Consider the following 27352-nt stretch of genomic DNA (forward strand, 5'->3'; position numbering starts at 1 on the left):
ATCTTACAAGTGGAAGAAACAAAGTGGAGGATGTGCTCAGCTTATGGTCCTACAATTCCACAATTAGATATACAACCTAACAAACCAGGAACTGTGCTCAAGGAGACTTGGAGATTTATACAAGAATGTTTGCTGCAGCAGTCTACAATTGTGAAAACTAGAAACAACCTAAATGCAATCAACAGAAGAATAAATAAGTTGTGGTATATCTATACAATGGAATAAGACTCAGTAGTGAAAACGAATGAACTAATAAGGGTAAACTTCAAAAGCATATTGTTAAGTAGGCAAAAAGCAAAATTAGAATAAGCACCATATTATATCATTAAATAAAATGTAAAAACATGGCAAACAACACTATGTATAATGTTATTGGATATATGCATATGTTTTTTTAAAGTATAAATATATGGGGAAAATAAAATAAATTCAAGATAGTAGTTGTTTCTAGGGAAAAAGAGAAGGAGAAGAATTAAATCAAGGAGGAGTATCCAGGGGACTTCAATTACACATATTTTTTCTTTAATCTGGGTGGCGAATACCTACATGATCTTTGTATTATGTATATTTTTGTATGCCTGAAATATTTTGTAATGTTTTAAAAATCAAATTCATGTCAAGAGGCCTGATGGTGGTTCAACTGGTAAAGTTACACTGGAAGACACTGGTTTGATATGAAGGCAAAGTCATCTAACAATTAGAGCTACCTCTGAATAAATATGCTGACACGGAAAGTGAAGATTTCCCCATCACTGGAGCTCTCTGAACAGAAGCAGATGCCCTCCTGTAAAAGACACTGCAGAGGAAAGAACCATTAATGTTCCATTTACCATCCTATCTTCACTGCAGAGCCTACACTTACGAGATGCTTGATTAATATTTGTTGAATATTGAAATTTGAAAAGCATTTACTGCAAGTCTCCTTAAATGCTAGTGGTAGAAAATTGAAAAGAATAAACATAACCTAACAGTAACAAAATTAAGAATATTAACTCATACTCACCAACAAGGATTAAACAGGATGAATTAGAAGACAGGAGACCGGAGGAGAGCGAAAGCAAGCTCAGAGAAACTGTCTACATTGGATTTGAAGACTATCCAGTAAATTCCACATGATAAATAGTCTTTGAAGGGTGCTTTACAGTTTATTCATGTTATTTAATCTGCGCAATAATCCTGCAAAGAACAGCTTTACTTCATTCTATCAGTTAAAAAATTGAAGCTGACAAAGATTAAGTGACTTGCTCAGTATCTTACAGCCAGTTGGTATCAAGGCTAGTGCTAAAACGTAGGTCTCCAGACACCAAACTCCATCTTCTGTGACACAAGTAACCCCACTCACCAGATGAGGGAACTCCACATACAGGCATGTTGGCAATCTAAAATGGTCCCTACAGAACTTAACACACAGGTAGGAGAAAAGACAATTTAACATTCTGAATTAACTCTATCAATTACTACATTCTTTCCTTGTCTCCCAACTTTGTATTCTAATGCCATAGAGTATACACACACACAGTGCCTTAGTCAGCTGGGGTTGCTACAACAAAAATAATACCATAGACTTGGTGGGTTAGACCATAGAAGTTTATTCCTCCCAGTTCTGAAGACTGAGAAGTCTAAGATCAAGGTGCCAGGCGATTTAGTTTCTTCCTGGTTTGCAGACAGACCTTCTTGCTATATCCTCACAGGGCAGCAAGAGAGATCATCTCTCTGTCTCATCTTATAAGGGCACTGATCCCACTCATGAGGACCACGCTATCATGACCTAGTTGCCTCCCAAAGGCCCCACCTCCAAATAGCATCACACTGGGCATTAGGGCCTCAACATAAAAATTCAGGGATGACACAAACATTCAGACCATAGCACTCCATCTCTAAGTCACTGATCAATCCCCACTAAGAAATTTGTAGAAGATATGATGCCACAGCTCCTATAATTGTTACCAATTGCCCACACCGGGCTATGAAAAAAAGACATTTAGGTCAGCCTCACATTCATGACACAAAATCCCTGCAGAACCCATAGTGGAGTGTGAGTGGACTTAAAGCCAGCTGCTCCACCCCCTACACCCCATCCCTCTTTCTAGCAACTGGAACATGTTCCCAGCAGCACTGTAAGGAGCAGAAGATGACATATGGCTGCCTGGTGCTGGAATTAGAGCTGGAATGGACAGCAATACCTGGTTTCCACCCTCACCCACTCTTCAACAACTGGACCATGGTTTGGAAGGACCATTACAGGATAGAAGTCAACATTTGCATCCTCTCTGCTCAATCCTAACCTAGCTGAGATAGCTTGTCTGAATCACCAAACTTACTCAAGACAGAGCTTCAACAAGTGTAAAGTCAAAAGAAAGGTAATGGTCTCTAAAATGTTCCAGAATCTGCCAAGTGTCCACTTCCCAGCCAGGTTCAGGACAGGCCCAGGGCATGCCTGCGGAACTCAACTCAGACACTCAGCAGATGTTTATTAAACCATCCATCCATCAACATGACTGTGTTTATGGTTAGCCCTAACAAGCATGATTAGGGGCTGGTTCTCTAATTCTGTTTTATGGGTTTTGTGGGCTCCAGGGGAAGAATAAATCAAGCAGGAGTTTACTGAGTCTGACTCAGCACACACCACCAACATTTCAATCAGACCAGAGTCTGAAAAACAAGCAAATATCACTCTCCCTACCAGTCCATCTGCTGTCTTGATGGAAGATGAAAGTAAATGGAATGATGAGCATAGGGAAGAGAACCAACCCGTGTTTATGATGCCATGAAGACCACCCCAGCAGATAACAAAGTTCACTTTCAGAGTGAGGCAAGAGTGTGTAAAAGCCCCCTCCTCCTCCCAAGAGGGTAACAACTCACTCCTACCCATCAGCTGAGAGTCCAGCCACACATCTGCCATTAGTGCGAGTCTCTCACACAATATGCACACTGATATGTCTGGCTTTCAAGAAGGCTAGGAAAGTTACAGACAAGCACTTATGCCTACTGAGGTCTTAATAAGTCACAGAACAACTAGGCTGCCAGAAGAAACGTTAGAATCCATCTTCTTGGTCAAAATCATCAGAAACATAAGTCCTAGAGGATGGAAAATTGTATTGTGGGCCCTGTTCACATTGACTAACTGCTTTGTACTGTTGCTTAATTTTTTTCAGTAATGTCCACAGGCCAGGTACAGTGGCTCATGCCTGTAATCCCAACACTTTGGGAGGCCAAAGTGGGAGGATCACTTGGACCCAGGAGTTCAAGACCAGCCTGGGCAACATAGTGAGACCTTGATTCCACTAAAAATAAAAAGTTAGCCAGGGTGGTGGTGCATGCCTGTGGTCCCAATTACTCAGGAGGCTGAGGCAAGAAGATTGCTTGAGCCCAGAAGTTCAAAGCTGCAGTGAGCCATGATCACACCACACCACTCCAGCCTGGGCAACAAAGTGAGATAGCGGGAAAAAAAAAAAAAAAAAAAAAGACATAGTATCTCTTCCACTAAACTGTATGTAGCCTGAGGGAGAGACAAAATATCTAACATATACCTACCTAATGTCCTCGCCACCAAAAATACTGCCTGAATATGAAAAGCACTCTATTCACATCTGTTACCAAAATAATTCTTAAAAGTCCACAGGATATACCAAGCTTGTGTGACACCATATCTACATCACATGACCCTTGCAGCCAACACTGTCTTGTTCAAGTTTATATCCCTAACATCTAGCACAGTGCCTGGCTTGCCATAGTACTCAGTAAATACTGATTGCATGAATAAAATTCTCTTTCATAATCCCCTTCTTATTTTAACACATTCCTACTTACCCCTGCTCAGATAGGGGAGATATTTTTATCAGAACCAGCACTGAGAGGCAGCATGCAATATTCCAGGGGTTCTAGAGGCCTAGTTCTACTGGGAACTGCCTTTCACTACCTAAGGGATGTTACAACATTTAGCTGCTAAAGCTAAACTTCCCTACCTGTAAATGGAAATAATAAAAACTATCTCAAACAAAGGATCTGAAGATCAAAACAGTAATTAAAGTGTTAGATAAACTGCAAAAGAAAATAGAGGATAGGAGTAAAGGAGGTACAAGATGAGAATAAAAGAAGCAGCCAAACACTTGCCGCTTAAAGGAGCCATTTTTCTTGTATCCCCTCATTTATGGTACTAAAGAAGAATAAGGGCTGGGCCTGGTGAATGCAGGAGGCGTAAATCCTCCTTACTGTTTCATCAGGAAGCCTCCCCACACTGCATCTTCTTCTCAGGATCTGTGGCATATAATTTAGTACTCAACAACACACAGTAGGTGAGTTGTTCATCTTTTCACATGTTAGTCCCATTTCTCCAAACGGATTCATTCGCTGCATATATATTGAGCATAAATCATGTACCAGGCATGGGTATGCAAATTTGAATTACTATCTTCTTGCCCAAAGAAACAAAAAGACCACTGAGAGAGAATATGCATTGAGATAAATAAAATGTCAATTCATTAAGTCAGTCATAAACTCTTATTCGGTGAATAGCATGGAGCCTTCAGAGAAACACTTTTCTTGGAAATGTCAACAATCACCAGATTTACCACTTGGTGGCATGAAAAGTTCAACAGGACTGACGAAGCCAGGCCTTCTGGTTGTGCTCTTGATTCTGCCACAGGAGAGCTGTGATAGTGCTGATGAAATCCTCCTCTGTTCTCTCCCTCAATTATTCCATACAAACACCAAATTCTGCATGCCTGTATCTTAAGAAAATCCACTAGCTGAAACACTGAACTTCCTAAAACAAAAGAATGAATGAATACCCTTCAATTTACTCTACAAAAGTCCTCTTCGTTTTACAATAGTCTGTTTACTCATTACTCAACAGGGAAGCTAGGGTCTCAGAGACTGGAATGTGGCCTGGGAGAGTTCAGGACAAACTGCAATGCCAATCCCATCCTTTGTTGGATCCACAGCCTTGAACTAGTCACTTTCATCTCTTTGTACTTCAGTCCTCCTCATCTGCAAAATAACAGAGCTGATTTAGGACCTAATCTCAGAGGTGATCTCTGAGGTCCCTTCCAACTCCAGCACTCTGTGATTCTATATTTGATTCTTCCCATATATTCTGCAGACCACCCCACCTTGCCCCAGTGAAGTCACATCCCAATTACTTAATGCCCACATACTGGTTGACAGATCAATTAGAGCAAACAGCCAGAACACAGCAAGACTGCACAGTACTCCACGTGCTCCTGGGCTGTGTAAAGTGCCCTCTCTCTTTGAGGTGTGGGAGGAGGAAACTTATGATCTCTGTCTTCCCTTAGCTGTTCATCAATATGTTACTCAAATGTAATTACACGTAAGCAGGATTTATTCATTACTTGTCTTGTGTTCTCAAATCTTTATATCTTTTGCTGTTCCATGGGGGAAAAATAACTTCAAATCTCAGTCAGCAACTTGCCACATTGTAGTGAAAATTAAAAACGATATCCCAATTCTGGGAAAATAGTGGCAATATATTTATTGAGTCTTCCACAGTCTCTACAAAAAATAAACAGAGCAACTAAATAGCAAATTTAAAAACTCATGGATGACACTCAACAAAATTTGGTGACAAGTTATCAGAGACAAATCACCAATAGCCAGCATGATATTGATGTCTATGTGGGAACAATCAAAGGGAAGCAATGGGGCATATGATGAACCTGAACCCAAAAGAGCCAATAGGGTAAACTGGAGAACTGCCGCTGAACCTGAAACAACTGGGGGACCCACAGGAGGTTCGAAGAGCTGGAGCACTCAAGCCACTAGGAACTCTCCAAACTGACTGCCCAGGACAGGACTCCACACCGAGAGAAACTGCTGGGAACAGAATCAAAATGAAGCAGGACAGGCAACAGAGACAAAGAAAAGAGAAGGCTCAAGTAAAGAGAGAGATGGAAACAGAACCACCACATTTTTTAAATCTCCATGAAAACAAGCTCTGTGCAGTTAGAAATACTACCAAACCAACCCTCCTTTTTAAAATTCAGGAAAACTAAGTTTACATAAAAATTAACAACAGAAAAGTAACAAGGTCAAATCCATAAACATTTCCATAAAAAAAGAGAGAATAAGGAACAAAATAACATCCTTAGAAATATGTGATAGTGAAAGCATGCCAAAAAGACATATTTTTAAATAAGCTGAAAATACTTTAAATTATGCAAGGCATGAAAGAACAACATAAATTAGAATTAGAAAAATTCAGAAATAAAGTTACAAAACTCAAGAAAGCAAAGTAAAAAAAGAAAACTATTTTAGAAATAAAAACTAAACTAGAAGAAATATAAGAAAAAATAAACTTAAAAAATGCCTGAAACTTAGGGAATTTTTTTAATGAAAAAGAAATAATAGAAAGAGATCAAAGGGATTTGAAAGTAACAAACATTGAAGATAGGCAAAGAAGAACGAACATATGGATAAGAGGGGTTCCGGAAGAACAAAACCAAAGCAAGGAATATAATTCTAAAAACAGTAGTCTGTGAAAACTTTCCTGGAAAAAAAAACTATCTGAAACCTGATATTGAAGGAACATATTGTGTACCTGAGAATACTGACTCAGAATAATATCAACATATACTCTAGTAAAATTCCCAGACTTTTTTTTTTTTTTTTTTACAGAAGATAATTTAGGCAGCATCTAATTTTAACCGGATACAAATTATAAGGAAAAGAAAAATCAGGCCGGGTGCGGTGGCTCACGCTTGTAATCCCAGCACTTTGGGAGGCCAAGGCAAGCAGATCACGAGGTCAGGAGATCGAGACCACGGTGAAACCCCATCTCTACTAAAAATACAAAAAAAAATTAGCCGGGCGTGGTGGCGGGCGCCTGTAGTCCCAGCTACTTGGAGAGGCTGAGGCAAGAGAATGGCATGAACCCGGGAGGCGGAGCTTGCAGTGAGCAGAGATTGCGCCACTGCACTCCAGCCTGGGCAACAGAGCGAGACTCCATCTCAAAAAAAAAAAAAAAAAGAAAAATTAGATCAGATTTACAACAAGCTTTATGCCAGAAGTAGATGGAATAACACTTAAGATTTTTTAAAAATGTCAACCACAGATTTAATATTCAGCAGTTTTGACCTTTTGCATACAAAGAACATAGATAAAATGTTATCAACATTCAGAAAAAAAAATCAGGGAATATTGTTTCCATAAGCTTTTCCTAAGGATACTAGAGAAGAACTTTGGATAATCAAAGTGACTAGAAAGAAGAATGTAAGTTTTGGTAGTAAGTATTAAATATGTAATTATTGAAGAACTAAAACTAAATGAGGGTTAAAAAGGAAATATTACAATGTGTAATGACTGTATGATTATATTAGTTAACTAGGGCTGCTATAACAAATTATGACAAAGTTACAGGCTTAAGACAACAGAAATTTATTTTTTCATAACTCTGGTGAACAGAAGTCCGAAGTCAGTTTCACTGGGCCTAAATCAAGGTGTTGGCAGGCTGCACGGCCTCCAGAGGCTCTAGAGAAGAATCCATTCCTTGCCTCTTCCAGCTGCTGGAGGCTGCCAGCCTTCCTTGGCTGTGGCCACATCACTCCAATATCTGCCTCTGTGGTTACACTGTCTTTTCCTCTTCTGTGTGTAATCTCCCCCTACCTCCCTCTTGTAAGGACAACTGTGACTATATTTAAAGCCCACCCAGATAATCCAGGATAATCTCACCATCTCAAGATCCTAAACTTAATCACATATACAGTCTTTGTCATGTAAAGTAATGTTCACAGATTCCAGAGATTAAGACATGAATACTTTTTGAGGGACCATTATTCAGAGTATCACAACAATACAGTATAACCATTTTAAAAGATGGTGAAGGATACAGATGACATATTTTTTAAAAGGTTTTGGACTGTTTTCAGTAATCATAATTGGTGCTGATGTTTGTACTATTATTCTGAGATTCCTAATTGTGTAGTGTAGGATAAAGCAAGTGAGTAATTATGGAATATTGGATTCTGTTATTCCCTATGTATTTGAAAACCAGAATTCTCAGTGTGGACAAAAGATCAGATGAAATACAGAAGTAGTTAAGATATTGGAAATATCAGTATGAACACACAAGTATGTTTACATCTATCACATTCATCCTTGCTCTTTCCTTATGTGTAGTTTCCCAGCTCTGTTCACCAAAAAAGACCTATAGACAATGGCCAACTCAATAAAAATTAGCATCCCTGGTGCCAAGATAATGGTCTTGAAACACAATTTTGCATTAAAAGATACCAGGTCTTCCTGGAGAAATTATTGATTCCAGGTCTGAGACAAAAAATACACAAGCAGTGAAAGAGAGATGAAGGGGAAGGAGAATGGTGAGACAGAAAATCCCTGATATCAAAAAAGGTATTAGTCACCAGATTGTATGTATTCATAAATTCGTAATTCATAAAGACGTTACCACAGGAAGGGGAGGGAGGTGCTGCTCAGCCCTGGACACACACACACAGTCTGGACATACAGCTAGCAGTGTGCAGCCAAATGCTTAGTAGTATGAGGCCTTTGACCTACAGACTGAATAATCTGGCCTCAAAGAGGAAACCAGCACCATTGTTTGGGGGCACACCTCAAACCCTCTTGGCCTGCTGCCATTAAACATTCCCAAATACCCTTCTGATGGAGATCTGTCCCCCTCCTCACCACCACCCTCCTACCTGCAGGGAGATAAGTGCTGGTTTTGTAACCCCAAGTATATCCAGTAACTCTTTTCAATTAGGTTCCTCATTGTAAATTCATAAAAAGAAATTCTGGCCTCATAAATCAGGCTCGATAATCTGAACAACCCAGTTCTGCTCACAAATGTCCTTATTCTGTGTACACATCAGCAGTTCTTATGGCTGCACATGGCAAAATCACCTGGGAGCTTTTAAAATTACGATGATGATAGGAACCCCGTCTGAACATATGAAATAAGAATCCCTAGGGGCAGTGGGTATCCATGTTTTATAAGTTCCTCAGGTGATCCTATGGTGCGGCAGGGTTGCAAAGCACTGTTACATGAAATTAGGTTTCTGAGGCAGCAAAGTTAAGTGTTAGCCCTCAAACAGTCAGCAACAGTGCCAGCTTTTAAGCCCAAGACCCTGGCTTCTGGGACAACCCCTGGGGCTCTCAAGCACATATAGGCCTCTTCCTGCTTGAATTTCTACAGAAATCCAAGATCATAACTAAGTCTTTTTTATCCTTTGCCTTTCCGCAGAATTTGACCCTATAGGGTTCTGATGCTTTTCAAAATACTTCTATTTTGGCTGCAATAGGGTAAAATTGATGACTAGACTTTAAAGGATTTTTTTTCACAGAGCAGCAAAAAGTATATTTGAGAACATAGGACAAATAATGGATAAATCCTGCTTATGTGTAGTTACATTTGAACAACATATTGATGAACAGCTAAGGGAAGAGAGAGATCACAAGTTTCCTCCTCCCACGCCTCAAAGAGAGAGGACACTTTACACAGCCCAGGAGCACGTGGTGTGCTGTGCAGTCTTGCTGTGTTCTGGCTGTTTGCTCTAATTGATCTGTCAACCAGTATGTGGGCATTAAGTAATTGGGATGTGACTTCACTGGGTAAAGGGGGATGGTCTGCAGAATACATGGGAAGAATCAAATATAGAATCATGGAGTGCTGGAGTTGGAAGGGACCTCAGAGATCACCTCTGAGATTTAGGTTCTAAATCAGCTCTGTTATTTTGCAGATGAGGGGGACTGAAGTACAAAGAGATGAAAGTTGACTAGTTCAACGCCATGGATCCAACAAAGGATGGGATTGGCATTGCAGTTTGTCCTGAACTCTCCCAGGCCACATTCCAGTCTCTCAGACCCCAGCTTCCATGTTGAATAAAGAGTAGACAAATCAGTGTAAAGTGAAAAAAGTGTAAATGAGAATGGGGAGGTGGCTGCCTCCCTACCACGTGGCACATCCAATGCATTCAGACTGCCCTAGAAGAGGTGAGTCAGCAGCCTCAAGTGTATGCTTCAGACATATTTTTAACAGAAAACAACTTAAAGCTACTGTTGGAAAGAGGAAATAAAGACTCACTAAGGGGCATCACTGTCACGAGCTACTGGACATCCATAGCATTCAAGGGATGTCAGCCTCACTCTAACACACCAAACTCTTGCTGAATTCATCCACCCCTGTGTGTCTTTACTGAGTGGCTACTATAGACCAGGCCCACTATCAGTGCTGCAGAAAATACAGAAGTTCAACCACCTTTTGGGGCCCTATGCTAAGTACACAAATAAGACTACTATAAGTCAAATGGTGCTGTGGCAATACAAGGAAGCACACAGGTACAGTTGGACGAGGGTGAGAAACTAGTATTTGCTGAGCTAACCCTCACAAGATGAGCGTGGAGTTGTTGTATGCATCCTATGCCTACAACTACAAAGCCAGCTTCAGGCCACAAGCTAGTTCAACTTTAGTAAAAGAAAAATGAGACCCACACCATAAACCTCTTTACCATCCTCTCAAGGGAATGGCTGGGAGGGGAAAGTCATTAAACATCAGATTCTCTACATAAAGTTGTTTTGTGAAATATAACCAACATGACTCAGATGACAGTTCAGCTGGGCAGGGGAAGCAAAATCACTACAGTGGGTAAGAGCCATGTTGGGGATCCCACTCCTGGCCAAGGCACCCCAGTAAATGTGGTGAAGAGCGAAGCAGTGTACCCACACTGTCATCAACTTCATGCATTGATTGATTCATTCAAGACCAATGGCACACCTATAAGGTGTCAGGCACTGTGCTAAGCTCTGGAAATTCAAAAGCAAGTCAGATACAGTGCTTCTTTAAGGATCTCACCAGCCAGGGAAAGCTACTCAGGGTGGGCAAGTGGGGGTATAGAAGACAGAAATAACGGCTATACAGCAGATAAATATTAACAAAAGCCTCGAAACACAAGGAAGTTGTTGTCTAATATCCCTAGCTCCGACCACTACCACCTCATGCCTGCAGTACAGGACGAGCTTCCTAGACAGTCTCTCCAGGCCTATTATTGCCCCCTCCACCACTCTCCATAGAGCTGCTAAGGATGTTTTAAAACCTCAAGAATCATGATTTAAAACCCCTGAAATACCCCTTCCAAAGCCACAGACTAGTCCACTAACAGCTGCCTCCAAAAGTTGTTCTGGGTCCAGGAAAATGGATGAGCTCTGCCCCACCGCAGCAGCGCCCATGAATATGCTCTACAGAAAGCTCAGTGGAACACGGCTGCATGTGAAAAGCAAGACCTCATTTCAGCACCAAAGCCTGGAGCTCATTTTTGTCCCAGAATTGGATATGAAGTGAACTTGGGCAAGTCACTTGATTTGACAGACCCTCAGTAGCAGCAACTATAAAAGAGGAAAAACAGCACCCATCTGGCAGCACAGTTGGAAGAATTAAATCAGAAAGTTTATAAAGCACCAAGCAGAATGCCCAGCACATAGTATGTGATTAATACCTAATAATATAATGTGCCTATCTTTCCACGTGTCAGTATCTTCCCAGTGAGGCTGACATCCTTCAAGTCACCATCTTGTCTCATCTCTCTCTGGCCTTCAACACCAAGCACTGTGTCCCAAATATGGTAGATGCACAATAAATGCTTCCTATAGACTGGATCCATTTCTACATCTGCACTTAGGAATGCAAATTCAGGGAACAGGAGTCAGACTCGGAAAGAGCTATATGAAGAAAGAAATCTAAGGAGAACGCAACAAACCCATGGGAGGAAAGTGGATATTAGTGAAATAAGAATTTATGAGGGAGTACACAGTGATTCATAAAGACCACCACTTGCGGAGGACCCCAGTTCTTCTTCGTCTTCCCACTGAAACTTCCTTTGCCTGCTCCAATGTTTTCACCCTATGATTCTCAAATTTTCCTGCTTGATTTGATTTGATTAGAATCATCTGGGGAGCCTCCCAATATGGAGAATTCCCACTTCACAAAAATGAACTAGATATACCTTCCCCTATTCCTCTGAAATAGAACTAAAAACTCCAAACATTATATATAAACCAAGCAGGAGAAGACTCTGAAAGATGGAGAGAAGACAGACAAGCTAGGGACTTCAGCACCCAAGAGATGGCATAGCAGCGAGTTCCCTGCATTTTCTTTTTGCCTCACATCTCCCAGACTGGTTGCTGGAGAAGCTGGAGACCTGGAAACATCAATGGACACAGACAAAACAAAAAAGGTCCCAAGAAAGCCTGTTCTCTCTAACCAAATGACCAGGAAAGGGGCAGCACAGTATGACAAAAAAAATTTTTCAACAGCAACAGCTCCACTCCTAAAAAATACCATAGAAAACACTATAGGCTGGGTACAGAGGCTCACATCTGTAATCTAGCACTTTGGGAGTCTGAAGCAGGTAGATCAGTTGAGCCCAGGAGTTCCAGACCAGCCTGGGCAACATGGCAAAACCCTACAAAAGATACGAAAAATTAGCCAGGCGTGGTGGCACCCACCTATAGTCTCAGCTACCAGGGAGGCTGAGGCGCGAATATCACTTGAGCCTGGGAGGTTGAGGTGAACCTGGGAGGTTGAGGCTTCAGTGAGCCATGATCATGCCACTGCACTCCAGCACAGGTGACAGGGTGTGACCCTGTCTCAAAAAAGAAGAAAAAGAAGAGAAAAAAACTGTGGCCCAATCTCACCAACCGAGTGGGGAAACTAGACTTCTGCCTCATCAGGCTGTAATAAGATGTTCCAGTCTCACCTCCATCCCGATAGTGGCAACACCAAATGGGAAGCTGGAACATCCACCTCACCTGGCAACACAAGGCCTCCTCTACCTCCTTGCTGGGGTGTCAGAGGAAACCAAGTGGAGACCTTGAACTTTCGCCACCACCCCAGTGGTATTAAGGCCAGCATTAATGGTGGTCATGTGGAATCAGTAATGACGTGCCCCTGCCCTTTCCAACCAGGGTGGTATCAGCTGAGGCCTAGTGGATAACCTAGACTTCTACCCCCACCTGAGAGTAGTGAGGCTCTCCTGCTAGATCAGAAGATCTAAATAAGATCCAAAGCTCCTAACATAATATCCAAAATGTCCAGGTTTCAATCAAAAATCATTCATCACTCCAAGAACCAAGAAAATCTCAACATGAATGAGAAAAGACAATCAACAGAAGCCAACACCAAGATGACAGATAATATTAGAATTACCTGACACGGGTCTTAAAGCAGTCCTAAGAATGCTTCAACAAGCAATTATGAATATGCTTGAAACCAATTAAAAAGTCAAAAGTCTCAGCAAAGAAACAGAAGATAGAAAAATCACAATGCCCAGGTTGCACTCCATACTAACTGAATCAAAATCACTAGGAGTACTTAGCTATCATTTTGTTTTTATAACTCCACAGAGATCCCAATGAGCAGCCGAGTTTAAGAACCAGTGCTCTAATGCCGTGGGTCTCAAACTAAAGTGCCCATCAGAATCACATGGTGGAAAACTTGGTAAAGACACTCAGGCCCTATGCTACTTCAACAAGCCTGGGCCTCTGTATTTTTATTAGTTTTCAGGTGATTCTGATTACACCAAAGACTGAAAACACCTGCTCTAATTAATCAAAGGAATTTGCAGGTGATTTCCTTCATCTGTGGAAGCTGCAAAATCCTTGATCTGGAGGAGGAAAAAAATGCATTTAAGTGACTTTGAGGAAAGGTAAAATTTCAATCATATTTTGAATATAAGTGCCCAGAATATAGTCTGTTTAACCTGGGCTGCCAAATTTAAGAAATCTAGCCACATTAAAGAGCCAATTTGAGGCCAGGCACAGTGGCTCACTCCTGTAATCCTAGCACTTCGGGAGGCCAGGGCAGGAGGATTGCTTGAGCCCAGGAGTTCGAGACCAGATTGGGCAATATAGTGAGACCCTGTCTCCAAAAAAAAAAAAACAGCCAATTTGAAAATGCAGTTACAGTGGAGGCTATATGTGTTTATGGAAAATAGCGTGGGCGCAAGATAATATGTTACCTGTCACTTGGCCCACAGGAGACATTAATCTTCCTCTCCACAGAACAATAAAATGCTTCTACATGAGTGCTTCTTCCCACCCAAAGAAACCAAAAGAAAAAGCAAAGAGTTTATAGTCAAGATAGAAAAAGGACACAACCAAGGAGCTTTTCCATTGTGCATGGTGGACTGAGATTTCCAATCCAAAAGGCAACATCTCTGGGAATGACCTTTTCAGCATTTTGTACTCTACCAGAGGCACCCTGAGGCCTCTGAGTGGAGAGATCTCGTCCTCAAAAATAGAAGCAGGCCAATAAGCATATGCAAAAAAAGCTCAACGTCACTGATCATTAGAGAAATGCAAATCAAAACCACAATGCAATACCATCTAACACCAGTCAAAAGGGATATTACTAAAAAGTCAAAAAATAACAGATGTTGGCAAGGTTGTAAAGAAAAAGGAACACTTATAGACTGTTGGTGGGAGTGTAAATTAGTTCAGCCATTGTGGAAAACAGTGTGGCGATTCCTCAAAGACCTGAAGACAGAAATACATTTGACCCAGCAATCCCATTACTGGGTATGTACCTAAAGAAATATAAATCATTCTGTTATAAAGACACATGCATGCATGTGTTCATTGCAGCATTATTCACAATAGTGAAGACACAGAACCATCCTACATGCCTATCAATGATAGATAGACTAGCTAAAGAAAATGTGGTACTATATATATGCATCATGGAATACTGTGCAGCCATAAAAAAGAACGAGATCATGTCCTTTGCAGAAACATAGATGGAGCTGGAAGCCATTATCCTTAGCAAACTAATGCAGGAACAAAAAAACCAAATACTGCATGTTCTCACTTATAAGTGGGAGCTAAATGATAAGAGCACATGGACACATAGAGAGGAACACCACACACTGTGGCCTTTCAAAGAGTAGAGGTTGGGAAGACGGAGAGGATCAGGAAAAAGAACTAATGAGTCCTAGGTTTAATACCTGAGTGATGAAATAATCTGTACAACAAACCCCCATGACGCAAGTTTACCTATGCAACAAACCTGCATATGTGCCTCTGAGCTTAAAATAAAAGGTTTTTTAAAAATGGAATAAAGGAAAAAAAAATAGAAGTGGGGCCGGGCACAGTGGCTCACACCTGTAATTCCAGCACTTTGGGAGGCTGAGGCGGGCAGATCACTTGAGCCTAGGAGTTCCAGACCAGTCTGAACAACATGGTGAAAACCCATCTCTACAAAAAATATATATATATATCTATATACACACACACACATGCGCACACACACACACACACGCACACATACATATATGAAAATTGGCCAGGCATGGTGGCACACGCCTGTAGTCCCGGCTACTTGAGAGGCTGAGCTGGGAGGATCACCTGAGCTCCAGGAGGCCAAGGCTGCAATGAGTCATGATCATGCCACTGTATTCCAGCCTGGGCGACAGAGTAAAATCCCATCTCAAAAGGAAAAAAAAAAAAAAGCTGGGAAAGGCAAGGAAAAGGGCGTGGACATTGAGAGGAGTGAAATGCCACACTGGACAGGAAATGCAAGGCAAGAGCCCAGCCAAGAATAACACCCTCCAGGAAAGGCCTCCCAGAGCTCCTCTCCTTCCCATCCTCCAGCATTTCCACCTACTCACTGATGCCTCATTTCTTTATCTGGACAACATCAACATGGTCCAGAAAAGTCTTTACAGGTGACCTGTTGCCCAAGGGCACAGAACAGTAGACCTGGGTCCCAGACATAACCACAATGGAAAGGATTAAGATCACCTTTAACAGACCATTTGCCTATTCAATCCAACCTAAACGACCCTCCTCTGAAAAACTGGAACAATAAAACCTACGCTCATGGGATAGGGGCCACTGTAAAGATTAAATTAGTTAATACATGTAAAATGCTTAGAACAATGCACAGAACACAGTGAGCACTTGATAAACATTAGCTCTTGGTATTTTGAATGACATACAGCACAAGAGTTAATAATGGAGACACCCTGAGCCACACTACCTGTGTTTGACTCTGGGATCTATCCAGTACTAGATGTAGACCATGGACAAGTTACTCTGCCTCTCTATGCCTTGGCTTGTCCATCTATAAGATACAAATAATGATAATACCTTAACTAGTGTGGTTGTTGGGAGAATTAAATTAATCGTTTCACAGAAAGAGCTTGGCACCCTGCCTGGAACACAGTAAGCGCTTTCTAAATGACAGTAATTATAATGTTATCTTTCTATGATGTGGCTAGCATGAGGCAAGTAAGTTAGGGAGTCCCCTTGACCTCTGAGGTGCTTGTAGCCTAATTAAGGAGACAAGCAATGCACACATAGAACTAGCAGGGAAGAACAGCACAGAACATGGGATGCATGATAATTCTACAAGCATGCAAACAGCACTTCTCATGTTCTCCTCCTTGTTTCCTTTCTCTCTCCCCAACACACTCACATGCTAAGGGAATTCAGAATGTTACAGGGTGCTGTGGGGTTAGGGGAGTGCTCCCTTCTTGGTCACCCCCTTACTCCCAAGGGCGGGCCCCTTGGTAGGGATTCCCAGGTCTCATTCAATACTCAACGCTGCTCATTTAAACAAGTTCCCCCTGGAAAGCACTTAGTTTCGAGAATAAATGGGGTAGCCACTCTCCTCAGTTTTCATGGATGGACCATAAAGGGGTAAGACACTTAAGCCTCACTAGAGAAAACCAACAGGGGTGACGGGGCAGGAATTCTAAAGTGTTCCAGCACTCTCTGGGCACTGAACTTGCTGGAAGTGCCATTTTAAATAACTTTTAAAGCCAGCTGCTCCAGTGCTTAAAAGGAAACATGATGCCGAATATAAAAATTGTAAAGGGAAATGTAAGCATCACAAGGTATTAATTAATCCCATGACAGAAGATTCCTTCTGCTTAGATTACCTCTGCTTAAAGAAATATTTATCCAAGAAATTCAGAGAAAGACAAGTGAAGACAGACAATACTGTACTTAAGATTCTGTGATTTTTAATCCTGACAAGGATTAAAGGGCTGGAACAAATGTGATGGTGGCATGCACTAGAACCTAGTTAACCCCTTTTTATTCCTTCCCAAGGAGGCTGACAGTTATTTTAAGCCCACAAAGTAGTCACGCTGTCTGATTTGCAACTTTAGGAATCAGAGTAGCTGCAGCTAGATTTTTTAAGCAGGCATGTATAATGAAGATAATACATGACTAGGCCTCTGACTTATGAAAGAACAGAGTGTCTGAATATTCTATAGATTAAAACCATGCACAGAGGAAACTTAAACTGCAACTTGTAGGACTTAATAACAATAATAAAAACAGCAGCCAACTCTGTGTCATGCACGGTGCTAGGCCGTTTACAGGTACTACTCATTCAATCCTCCCATTAACCCTATGAAGTATGAGATATTTGTATCCTCTTTTTACAAATGAGAACGCTAAAGGAAAGACGTTACGTAACTCACACAAAGTCATGTAGCAAGTGAGGGATAGAGCCAGGATTTGAACCCAGGCACAGTTTGGCTCCTGAATCTATGCCATGCTATGCTACCAACCAAATTCATGTCATAAAAATTGCAAAGTAGCAAATTAAAGAAAATAAACCATGAATTAGGAAAAAAAAAAAAAAAAGACATCAATTCATTAATGAGAAAACAAGTTGAAAATGTTTCTTACATAAATGACAATTGAGAAATGACAATTACCTACTCCTGAAATTGGCCATATGTTCTATATTCAGATTCTAATTCCACTGGACATCCATCACTGGAATTTTATTTAATTCAGGAAAAAAAATGCTTACTTGGTATTTTCATTGGAAGGAATCAGCACTGTGTGAGATTGGGGTTATCAGAAAGAGGCCACGCCAGGGGAGTCCCTCAAGCCACTGGGAACCAGAAGTTACTAGACTAAAGCAAGAGAAATGGTGGGGAGGAGTGTGGAGTCAATTAAGGCACCTCTCACCATTGGGTGACCCAGGAGGGTCCTGGCCATCTTATAGGGAGCATCTCTTTCATTCAAAATACATTTTCTATGTGCAAGGCACTGTACTCAGGGCTGTGGAAGACACGGGGGCAGAATGACATGGACCCTGACAATGACAATGTAGGGATGAAAATCGGACAGGGCAAGCAGCTCTAATACAAAGCAGGTGGGACTGGTAACATTCACTTCACGGAGTGACTTGTGAACTGGGTGGGAAACTGCAGTGAGGGTTAAGGGAATGGTGAGTACTACAGTTGGGTTGAAGCCCAGGGTGATTAAAGGGAATTGTTCAATAACAGCCTTGAATATCATACTAAGAATTTTGGTTCTCATATAGTAGGTACAGAAACTTTTCATGTTTTTGAGTGGGAGGATAACCATTTCAAGAAAATTGATAGGGCAAAAGTTTAAGGGATGAGGGGGATCAGGGAAAAAGTGGGGCACTGGAGGCCTTCAGAAGGTTATTAATGGCCCTGATAACAGGGGAGGGGGTGGAGCATCTGAACCAGTGATGGACCAGCCAGGGTGCATGGATGGATGTCACCGGGAACATTCAAGAGGATTTGGCACCTGACTTGATGTGGGGTACAGGAGAGTAGAGCCTGGACTTCATAGGTACCCAATAAACAGCAAATTTGAGTTGGCTGTTAAATCAAAGAATACAAGGAGTACTTTCAAGTGTCAGGCCCATGTGCCCAAGAGAATGGTGGGGTTGTTAAAAGACAATGAAGTCAGAAGAGAAATTTGATTTCCAGCTTGTTGAGTGACAGGGACAGCAACACATTCAGGTACAGATGGCCAGCAGGAAGCTGCGAATAAAGATGCGGAGTCTGGACTGAAGTAGAGAGCCAGCAGCCTGCATAACAGAAGAGTGGGAGTAGATAGAATCCGAAGGAGAGGGAATGGAGCACTCACAGTAGAGGGCAAAGGGAGGAGGTAGCACAGCCACAAAAGAAGGAGGTATGGGCAGGGGCAAGGGGCTGGCTGACTGCAAGCAGGCACAGAGAGCCCAATGAGGCATTCCACGGAGGACTAGGACAGGCCGCTCAGGAAGAAAAGTCAAAAAGGATGAGGACAGAGAAGGGGGCAGCAGAGCAATGTCAGTACAGCAGCCAGGACAGAAGTTGGAAGGATGCGGCCAGGGACTGAATGAAGACTGAGAAACTGCAGAGGGTGGAGTACTCTCTCACAGGGCTTAGCTGTGAAAGGAAGAGAAAGACAACATGTTAATTAAAGAAAGAGGCGGAAAGAAGAGATGTTTCATACAGGGAAGGCCATAGCACACTCTTAGGCAGGGAAGAGTAAGCCAGTGCCCAGGACATGTAAACATGCCAGGGTGGGGGTGGGGAGTGAAGGGCATAATTAAGAGGACAAGGGCAGACTAACAGGACATGGAAGGCAGATAGATCTCAAAATGAGGGAAAAAGAAAAAAATTGGACTTCACCAAAATTTAAAACTTTGTGTTTCAAAGGACAATACCAAGAAAGTGAAAAGACCACCCACAGAATGGGTAAAAATACTGCAAATCTATATAAGGGATTTGAATCCAGAATATATAAAGAACTCTTACAACTCAATAGTAAAAAGCCAATCCAACTTTTAAACGGGCAAAGGATCAGAATAGACATTTCTCCAAAGAAAATATATAAATGGCCAAAAAACACATGAAAAGATGGTCTTTTTTTTTTCTCTGAGTCTGCTTGCTAGGGAATGAGGAGATATTCTATGTTGTTCAAAAGGGAAATGCAAATCAAAACCATGATGAAATACCACTTCACACCCAGGAGGATGGCTAGAATCAAAAAGTCAGACAACAAGCATTGGTGAAGATATGAACACACTGCTGGTGGAAAGGTAAGACGATGCAGCCATATTGGAAGTCCCACAAACGGTCACACATGGTTACCATGGGATCCAGCCATTTTACTTTTACCCAAGATAAATTTTAAAAAATAAAAACAAAAACATGCCTAGACAAAAACTTGTACATGAATGTTTATAGCATTATTTTTGAGAGGCAAAAATGGAAACAACCTAAATGTGCCTCAGCTGATGAATGAACAAACCAAATGTGGTACATCCATACAATGATATATTATCCAGCCATATAAAGGAATTAAGTACTGATAAATTATAGATAAACCCTGAAACACGACACTAAGGGAAAGAAGTCAGACCCAAAAGACCATATATTGTATAATTCCATAAATATGAAATGTCCAGAATAGGCAAATCTAGAGACAGCAAGTAGATTAGTGGCTGTTCAGGGCTGGGCAGATGCGGGGGTAAGGATTACAGGTGTGTGCCACCATGCCCAGCTAATTTTGTATTTTTAGTAGAGATGGGGTTTCACCGTGATGGCCAGGCTAGTCTTGAACTCCTGACCTCAAGTGATCCACCCGCCTCGGCCTCTCAAAGTGTTGGGATTACAGCCGTGAGCCACCACGCCCAGCCTAGTGTTTCTTTTTAACGTGATGAAAATGTTCTAAAATTGACTGTGGTGCTGGTAGTACAGATCTGTAATATCTTAAAAATCACTAAATTATACATTTTAAATTAGTGAATTGTATGGTATGTGAACTACATCTCAATAAAACTATTAAAAAGGAGGGAACTCAATAGTAAAAAGCCAATCCAACTTTTAAATGAGCAAAGGATCAGAACAGACATTTCTCCAAAGAAAATATATAAATGGCCTTTTCCAAAAACAGAAAGGAAGAAGAAAAGTAGCAAAGATCAAGTTTGCAGGGTAGGGCAAAAAGGCAGGAAGGAAGGGCCGTGGGCATGGTCCCAGGCTGCTGGGGAGGGTAGACAGCAGGACAAGGGCAGCAAAAAGGTCACTGGGGAGCTAAGAGCATCCTCAAGGCAACAAAGGTATAAAGGGAAGGCAGGTAAATATAGCCAGCTAAAGCATTCTGAAAGTTTGAATCTTGGGAGTAGCTGCATTATGAGTAGGCAACAGTAAACAGTGAGTCAAGTCTGATTAGGGTCCTAGCTACAGACAACTGACAAAGGTCATTAGATGTGGCTGCATGATTCTGACCACTAAAAAGGACTTGGACATTGTGGGCAAAGGAGCTACAACTGAAAGCCATAAAATGATGAAATGTATGGCTAACATGGAAATAGACTTGTCCATCAAATCCCAAGATACCAGGTGTGGAGGAACATACTGGGACACCTGAGAGCAATGTAAGGACAAATAAAACAGGTGTCATTTCAGAGCAGTACTGTATCTTTGGAACTCACTGCCCCCCACCAAAAAAATAAAAAAAAAAAAAGTGGTCTGGGCAGAAGATAAGTGTTTTTAAAAGCATCTGGAAAAGCATAAGAAAGTGAACTATGTCTCCTCCTTAATGATGACATCGGAAAATACGTCAGACCCTTAATCCGAATTGCTACTGTTCCAGAACCCTGGAAGACAGGACCCTTAGTCTGGGTGGAGAGAAGGGAGAAAGGGGACATAAACACCCAGTGTATAGTGGAATGGGTTCTGAGAGCTCTGTACCATGCCATGCAGGCTCAGATGAGTCAGGGATACATCATTTAAGGTGACCAAATGTCATTCATCTGGAGGCCTTCATGGCAGTGTGTTTAAGAGGCATCCACAGATATCCTGCTGAGGTTATTGAAATCTCTAAAATCCACATCAGGGAAACCATCAACCAATGAAGCCAGGTAGCAAGGAAGGAAATACAGCCAGAGAATTCAGCTTCAATCTGACCAAACGCTCCCAAACCACAAAATCACTCAGCAATGATATTTACTGCTTTCAGACTTTCCACAATTGGTCATTTCTTCCACTTGACAATTTTTCATTGTGACTATGTTTGTACCTGATGTTGAGGCTTGGGAGGGGGAGATACACCGAGGCATGAGGCAAGGTCCTCAAAGAACATTCCATATCACCAGAGAAGATATATGCAGAGAGGAAAAAACAGAATTTTGTGTGGTAAACAGCTTCAGCAATATCTCTCATCCCATGTGCAATCTTGCAATGTGAACTTGACATTCCCCCATCAAGAAGTAGGGCTTATGTCTCTTCCCTAATAGCCTGTTTTGACCAATAGGATGTGGCAGAAGTGACCCTATGTAACTCAGAAAGACCCAACCTTAAGAGCTTCTGCTTTCCTGCTTGGAACACCCCCTACTGAAAACCAGCTGCCGAACAAAAGTGCCACCATGCTGTGAGGAAATCCAAGCCAGCCAGTGGAGAGAATAGTCATGTGAAGGACCACCAAGGCACAGTCATACGAGTGAAGCCTTTTTGAACATTCCAGCCTAGCTGTGGATGAATGTAGCAAAGTGAGTGATCCAGTCAACACCATAAGCAACAGAAGAACAGCCCAGCCAATCCCTGCCTGAATTCCTGAGCCATGATTCATAAGCAAATTAAACAGTTATTGTTTCAAGCTACTGAGTCTTGAGGTAGTTTGTTTTGAAGTGATGGATAACTGAAACCAGTTTGAAGCCAGGGAACCAGGGATAAGTCCTGGTTCTGTTCTTATCTGACTATGTGACCTTGGGTCCATGACTTCCCCTCCAAACTTCAATTTCCTCATCTGTACAATGATAGGATGAGGGAGTTGTACTAGATGAGCCATGGTACTTTCCAGTTCTGACCGTCTGTATCACACACGCAGATAGAAGGGAACAATTTAGGCAATGAGTGTTAGGACTACAAAGGGAGTAACTATTAATACTTCAGGCTTGAGTGAGCCTTGGAGGAGGTGAAAGAACCACAGACCTGGAGTCAAAAGCCCTGGAGTGTGAGGATTAAGTGAGGCAGAGGCTAGAACAATGCATGGCACACAGTAAGTGCTCAATAAATATCATTAACTGATACACCAATGTGCAACTCTGGACAAATTAATCTCTCTGGTCCCCATTTTTTGGCCTGAAAAATCACGATAACACTAATGTGCCTGTGTCTCTATAAGAGGAAAAGTCTTTGTATGTAGAAGTCCCATGCAAATCAAAAATCACATACAGATATAAGACATAACTATTATTAATACTCGATTATCCTTTGTACCATTAGTATTAAAAGTCTCTTTCTCACCAAGAGAGGAGAGACAGTCAGTTGATGGCACTGGCCACCAGGAAGACATACTGGGAGATCAGGAGGCAGGTACTAAGGAGCCACAGGCTCTCAGGGCATATGAGATTTACCCACCCACCAGCATCAGTCAGTAAGCCAGGTGCCCACTCTGAACACAGACAGCAGGTTTCCCTGGCAAGCAGCTCTCAGCCCAAAGGGAAATCTGGAAACAGCCAAGCATTAAAAGTTTGAGCCGGGCGCAGTGGTTCATGCCTGTAATCCTAACATTTGGGAGGCCGAGGCGGGCAGATCACCTGAGGTCAGGAGTTCGAGGCCAGCCTGACCAAAATGGAGAAACCCCATCTCTACTAAAAATACAAAATTAGCTGGGCATGGTGGTGCATGCCTGTAATCCCAGCTACCCAGGAGGCTGAGGCAGGAGAATCACTTGAACCCAGGAGTTGGAGGTTGTGGTGAGCTGAGATCATGCCATTGCACTCCAGCCTGGGCAACAAGAGCAAAACTCCATCTCAAAATAAATAAATAAATAAATGTTTGAATAATTTCCTATACCAGCGTCCTAGAGGCCAGCAAGCTGAGAACACTCCACTAGAGAGCTGTGAATCAAACCTGTGGCCAACACAGAGTGACTATTCCATAAAAATTATTGAATGAAAAGGCACTGGATTTGGGAGTCTGAAGTCAAAGCCTCAGGCTTAAATCTGGGCTTTGTCATACACAGCTGTGAGCACTAAGGCATGCAACAACCTCCCTGAGCCTATATCCTCATTTATAAAATAGACATAAGGAGACCCATCTCCTAGGGAAGTAGTGAGAATTAAATGAAGTACTGCAGGTGAAAAAATCTGGGATTGCACTTGATAACTAAATGCATGGTTTTTTAAGTGCACAGAATATCTGCCACCCAGATGCCCTTCGATCCTAACCCCACACCTTTCAATCTCTGCAGAACCCTGAAAATGAGTGGCATACGTCCAAAGGAACACTCAATCCAATGTTGATTCTGAAAAACTGCCAGCCCTTGGGAGAGAAAGAGCTGCACTCATTTTCCAAGGATACCTGACAAGGCAACAATAATACATTTGCATTTCCCAGCCTGCATTTTTCCAAAACAAGAGAAGACTGTGATGTGGATTTAACCCTGAAATCCCAGTGATTGTGCAGTTGCACAGACACTGCTCTGCAAGGATGTGGAAAACAGCCAGAGAGGGCTCTTACCAGGTGCATGTAGGACAGAAAAGCTCGTGCTTCCACCCCTGCTCAGGTCTTGACTAACATGGTGTTTGAATGTGCCAGGGTGCAGCATCCATTACAAAGATCTGAGAGTTAGGACCCGGTCCTCAAAGTCAGCCTTTGCCCAAAGAAGTTCCACCACTCCCCTTACCGTATGCTCTTGTCCTTTCTTCTCTGCCTCACCTCTCTCAAAGAAGGATCCTTGGTCCCCTATGTCTCAGATTTGCATTGGGAAAACAGCTTGGACCAACTGCGGCTCCCTCTCCTTTCACTGACCACCACTGCCTGTGAATCCGGGGAAGTTACTATAGGAACTACATCACACAGCCCCCAGACATTTGCTTAGAAAAGAAACAGTACATTTGGGAAAGGGAGAGTAAGATCTAGCAAGTTGGAGGCAACCCTCAAGCCCAATATTTCTCAAAGTCTGGCCACAATCACCTGCATTAAATCACCTGGAATGCTCGTTAAAGGTACATAGTCCTGGGCTCCCCCAAGATGTATCAAATTAAAACTGGGGTGTGGCAAGACTCAAACTTGTTAACCCCCTCACCTGATTATTCTTATGCACACTAGGTTTTAGGGACCAAACGCAGAGGACTAAACTGTGATAAAATAAAAAGGCTTAAAATACACTTGTCTGTCTGTCTATCTATCTATCTATCTATCTATCTATCTATCTATCTATCTATCTATCTATCTATCTGAGACAGGGTCTCACTCTGTCACCCAGGGTGGAGTGCAGTGGTGCAATCATAACTCACTGCAGTCTCTAACTCCTGGGCTCAGGAGATCCTCCCACTTTGGCCTCCCAAAGTGCTGGAATTACAGGCAATAGCCACCATGCTCAGCCTTAAAAACACTTTAAATCTGATCTCCCTTCTTACCCTCTTACTTGTAAAACAGGGTACTGCTGAACCAAACAAAACACAAGCCAATTTCCCAGTTTATGTATGTCCAAGAAAATTAAATCATGACCCTAATGAAAACTCATGCTTTAAAATAAAAACCCCCACTCACCAAATCAACAGGCCTGGACAAAAATTAACCAAGCATCCCATCTTAGACCCACCGACCAGATCTATTCTGAGAGATGAGAGAACTGAGATAAGATCTTGGCTGCAGCCCCACTCTGTCCCAGCCATACCCAGTAATTGAGCTCTGCATTCCACGGCAGGGTTTAATGTTTCGGGGGGCTAAGGGGGGCAGTTCTCCTAGCTCCAGCAAATATGGCTGGGATAAGGTTATTCAGGGGGAAAAAAAGGTGAGCTTCACCAACTCACCCATATACATGAGAAAGGAAAAAATCTAAAGAAACTGATCACACTGGGCACATGTCAGATACTCGAAAAATGTGTGAATTGAAGGAAGAAGACACCTGATGGAATAATCCTTTCGTGAGATGCTAACAGCCTGCACGTACACCATCATGAAAGAGAAAAAGAGAACAAAGAGTCAAACTGTCGCCACATCCAAAGTACAACGTTTTCAAAACCAGCAAGACTCAGCCTACTTAGAGGGGCAATACTTTTCCACCGACAGGCACACCGTAGGTGCCGAAAGTCCCTGGGTCTCTACGTCACAGAGGAGGTCAAGTGGCTTGAAGGAAGAGCAGAACACTGTTCCACAGAAAAAGCACTCTTTCCTGGTGATGGGCAGTGGGAACCGCCACTGCAATTTCAGAGGCCAGAACTCCGCACTCAGGGAGGTGCATCATAGGGGGGTCAGCCTTGCTCACACCTGATGGTCCAGGACCCAGGCTTCTGCTCCACCCCTCCCCCAACGGTGGACCCGGGGCTCCGACCTCAGCGTTGAAAATTCCAGTCATCTCTGCTAAATTCTTCAGCAACAGTTCCCTACTAGATGCTGAAACTTAACATTAAGCCACAAAACTAGCAAATGGGTAGCTTTCACCACTCCCTTCAGTGACTGGCACATGCAGAGGAGTCTGGCAAATTAGGCATTAGGAAGTGACTCTGACACCTAGACCCGGTTACCTGGAGTTTAAAAAAAAAAAAAAAATCTGTATTCTTTTCTTCAATTAGGAAGCAGGCATTCCTCTTTTAAAAGACCTTCCTGAAAGCACCTCTCCCCGGGAGCCCAGCAGGTAGTTAACACCAGAGCTTCCTTAAACCGATTCTAAAGGACCAGGTGCCCAGGCTGCGCTCACTTGCCGGCTTCTCTGGAGGAGGGATCCGGGAAGTAACTCAATCCAGTCCTAGGCGGCTAAGGATGGGGGAGTCTGCAGGTGGGAAGGGGGAGGTGAGGCAATGCCGCTCAAACTTTGCAGTTGCTCTTGAGCAGTTCTGGGCAGGAGCCCGCGGAATTATAGACTCAGAAGGGAGCGTCACCCTCCCTAAGAGAAAGGCCCCCAAATCGGCCTAGCCCACCAGCTCTGGGTCCAGGACGGCTGTGCATCCCATCCGCTCAAACATGCCCCCCCACCGCCACCACAGGTAGCACCCTCCCCGGAGCCCCCTCACCTTGGCCTCAAAGCAGATGCCGTGCTGGAAGGCGTCCTCGTTGTGCAAGGGGATCCGCAGGTCGTGCCCATCGTCCACAAGGTTGTACTTCGTTTTGCTGGGCATGGTGACCCGCGGCGGACCCGCTCCTTCGGAGGCGGCGGCGGCTGCAGGAAGGGGCTGGCGAGACCCCGGGCAGGGGAGACTGGAGCTGGGCGCGGCGACGCGTGGTGGGGCCTGGGAGCGCGGGGCAGGGGGCGCCCTGGCCGCGCGGCGGCCGGACCCGGAGCGGTGCCGAGGGCCGAGCAGCAGCGGGCTGCGCTGATGCGGGCGACGCGAGCGGCGCTGTGGTCGCGCAATTCCTGCCCGCGAGGAGGGCGGCGGGGGAGGAGGTGGCGGCGGGAGCTGGCTGCGCGGCGCCCCTGGCCGGGGAGGGGAGCGGTGGGGCGCGCGGCCCGAAGCCGGACTGGGCGCGGCGCCGGCCCCAGAGCAGTGGAACGCACGGCCCAGGACGAAGAAGAAAAGGCGACGCTGGCGGTGGCAGTGGCGGCGGAGCGGGGTGCCTGTCACGGAGACGCTGGATCAGCCGCCAGCGAGCGGCTCCTCCTGCGGGGCGGGCCC

General features: G+C 43.3%; 1 protein-coding gene across 2 annotated transcripts in view; it reads right to left on the bottom strand.

The window, feature by feature from the left end:
• LOC101175742 (carboxyl-terminal PDZ ligand of neuronal nitric oxide synthase protein) overlaps window positions 1-26972 on the bottom strand; it is a 364946-nt gene extending 337974 nt beyond the window's left edge. For both annotated transcript variants that reach the window (XM_030824051.1, XM_030824050.1), the window contains exon 1: window positions 26753-26972. In XM_030824051.1, the coding sequence (XP_030679911.1) occupies window positions 26753-26857 (105 nt within the window). In that variant the 5' untranslated portion in view covers window positions 26858-26972. The remainder of the gene's footprint in view (window positions 1-26752) is intronic.
• Between the last annotated feature and the right edge of the window lie 380 nt (window positions 26973-27352).

This window comes from Nomascus leucogenys, chromosome 12 (assembly GCF_006542625.1).
Source record: "Nomascus leucogenys isolate Asia chromosome 12, Asia_NLE_v1, whole genome shotgun sequence".
In the NCBI taxonomy this organism is placed as follows: Eukaryota; Metazoa; Chordata; class Mammalia; order Primates; family Hylobatidae; genus Nomascus; species Nomascus leucogenys.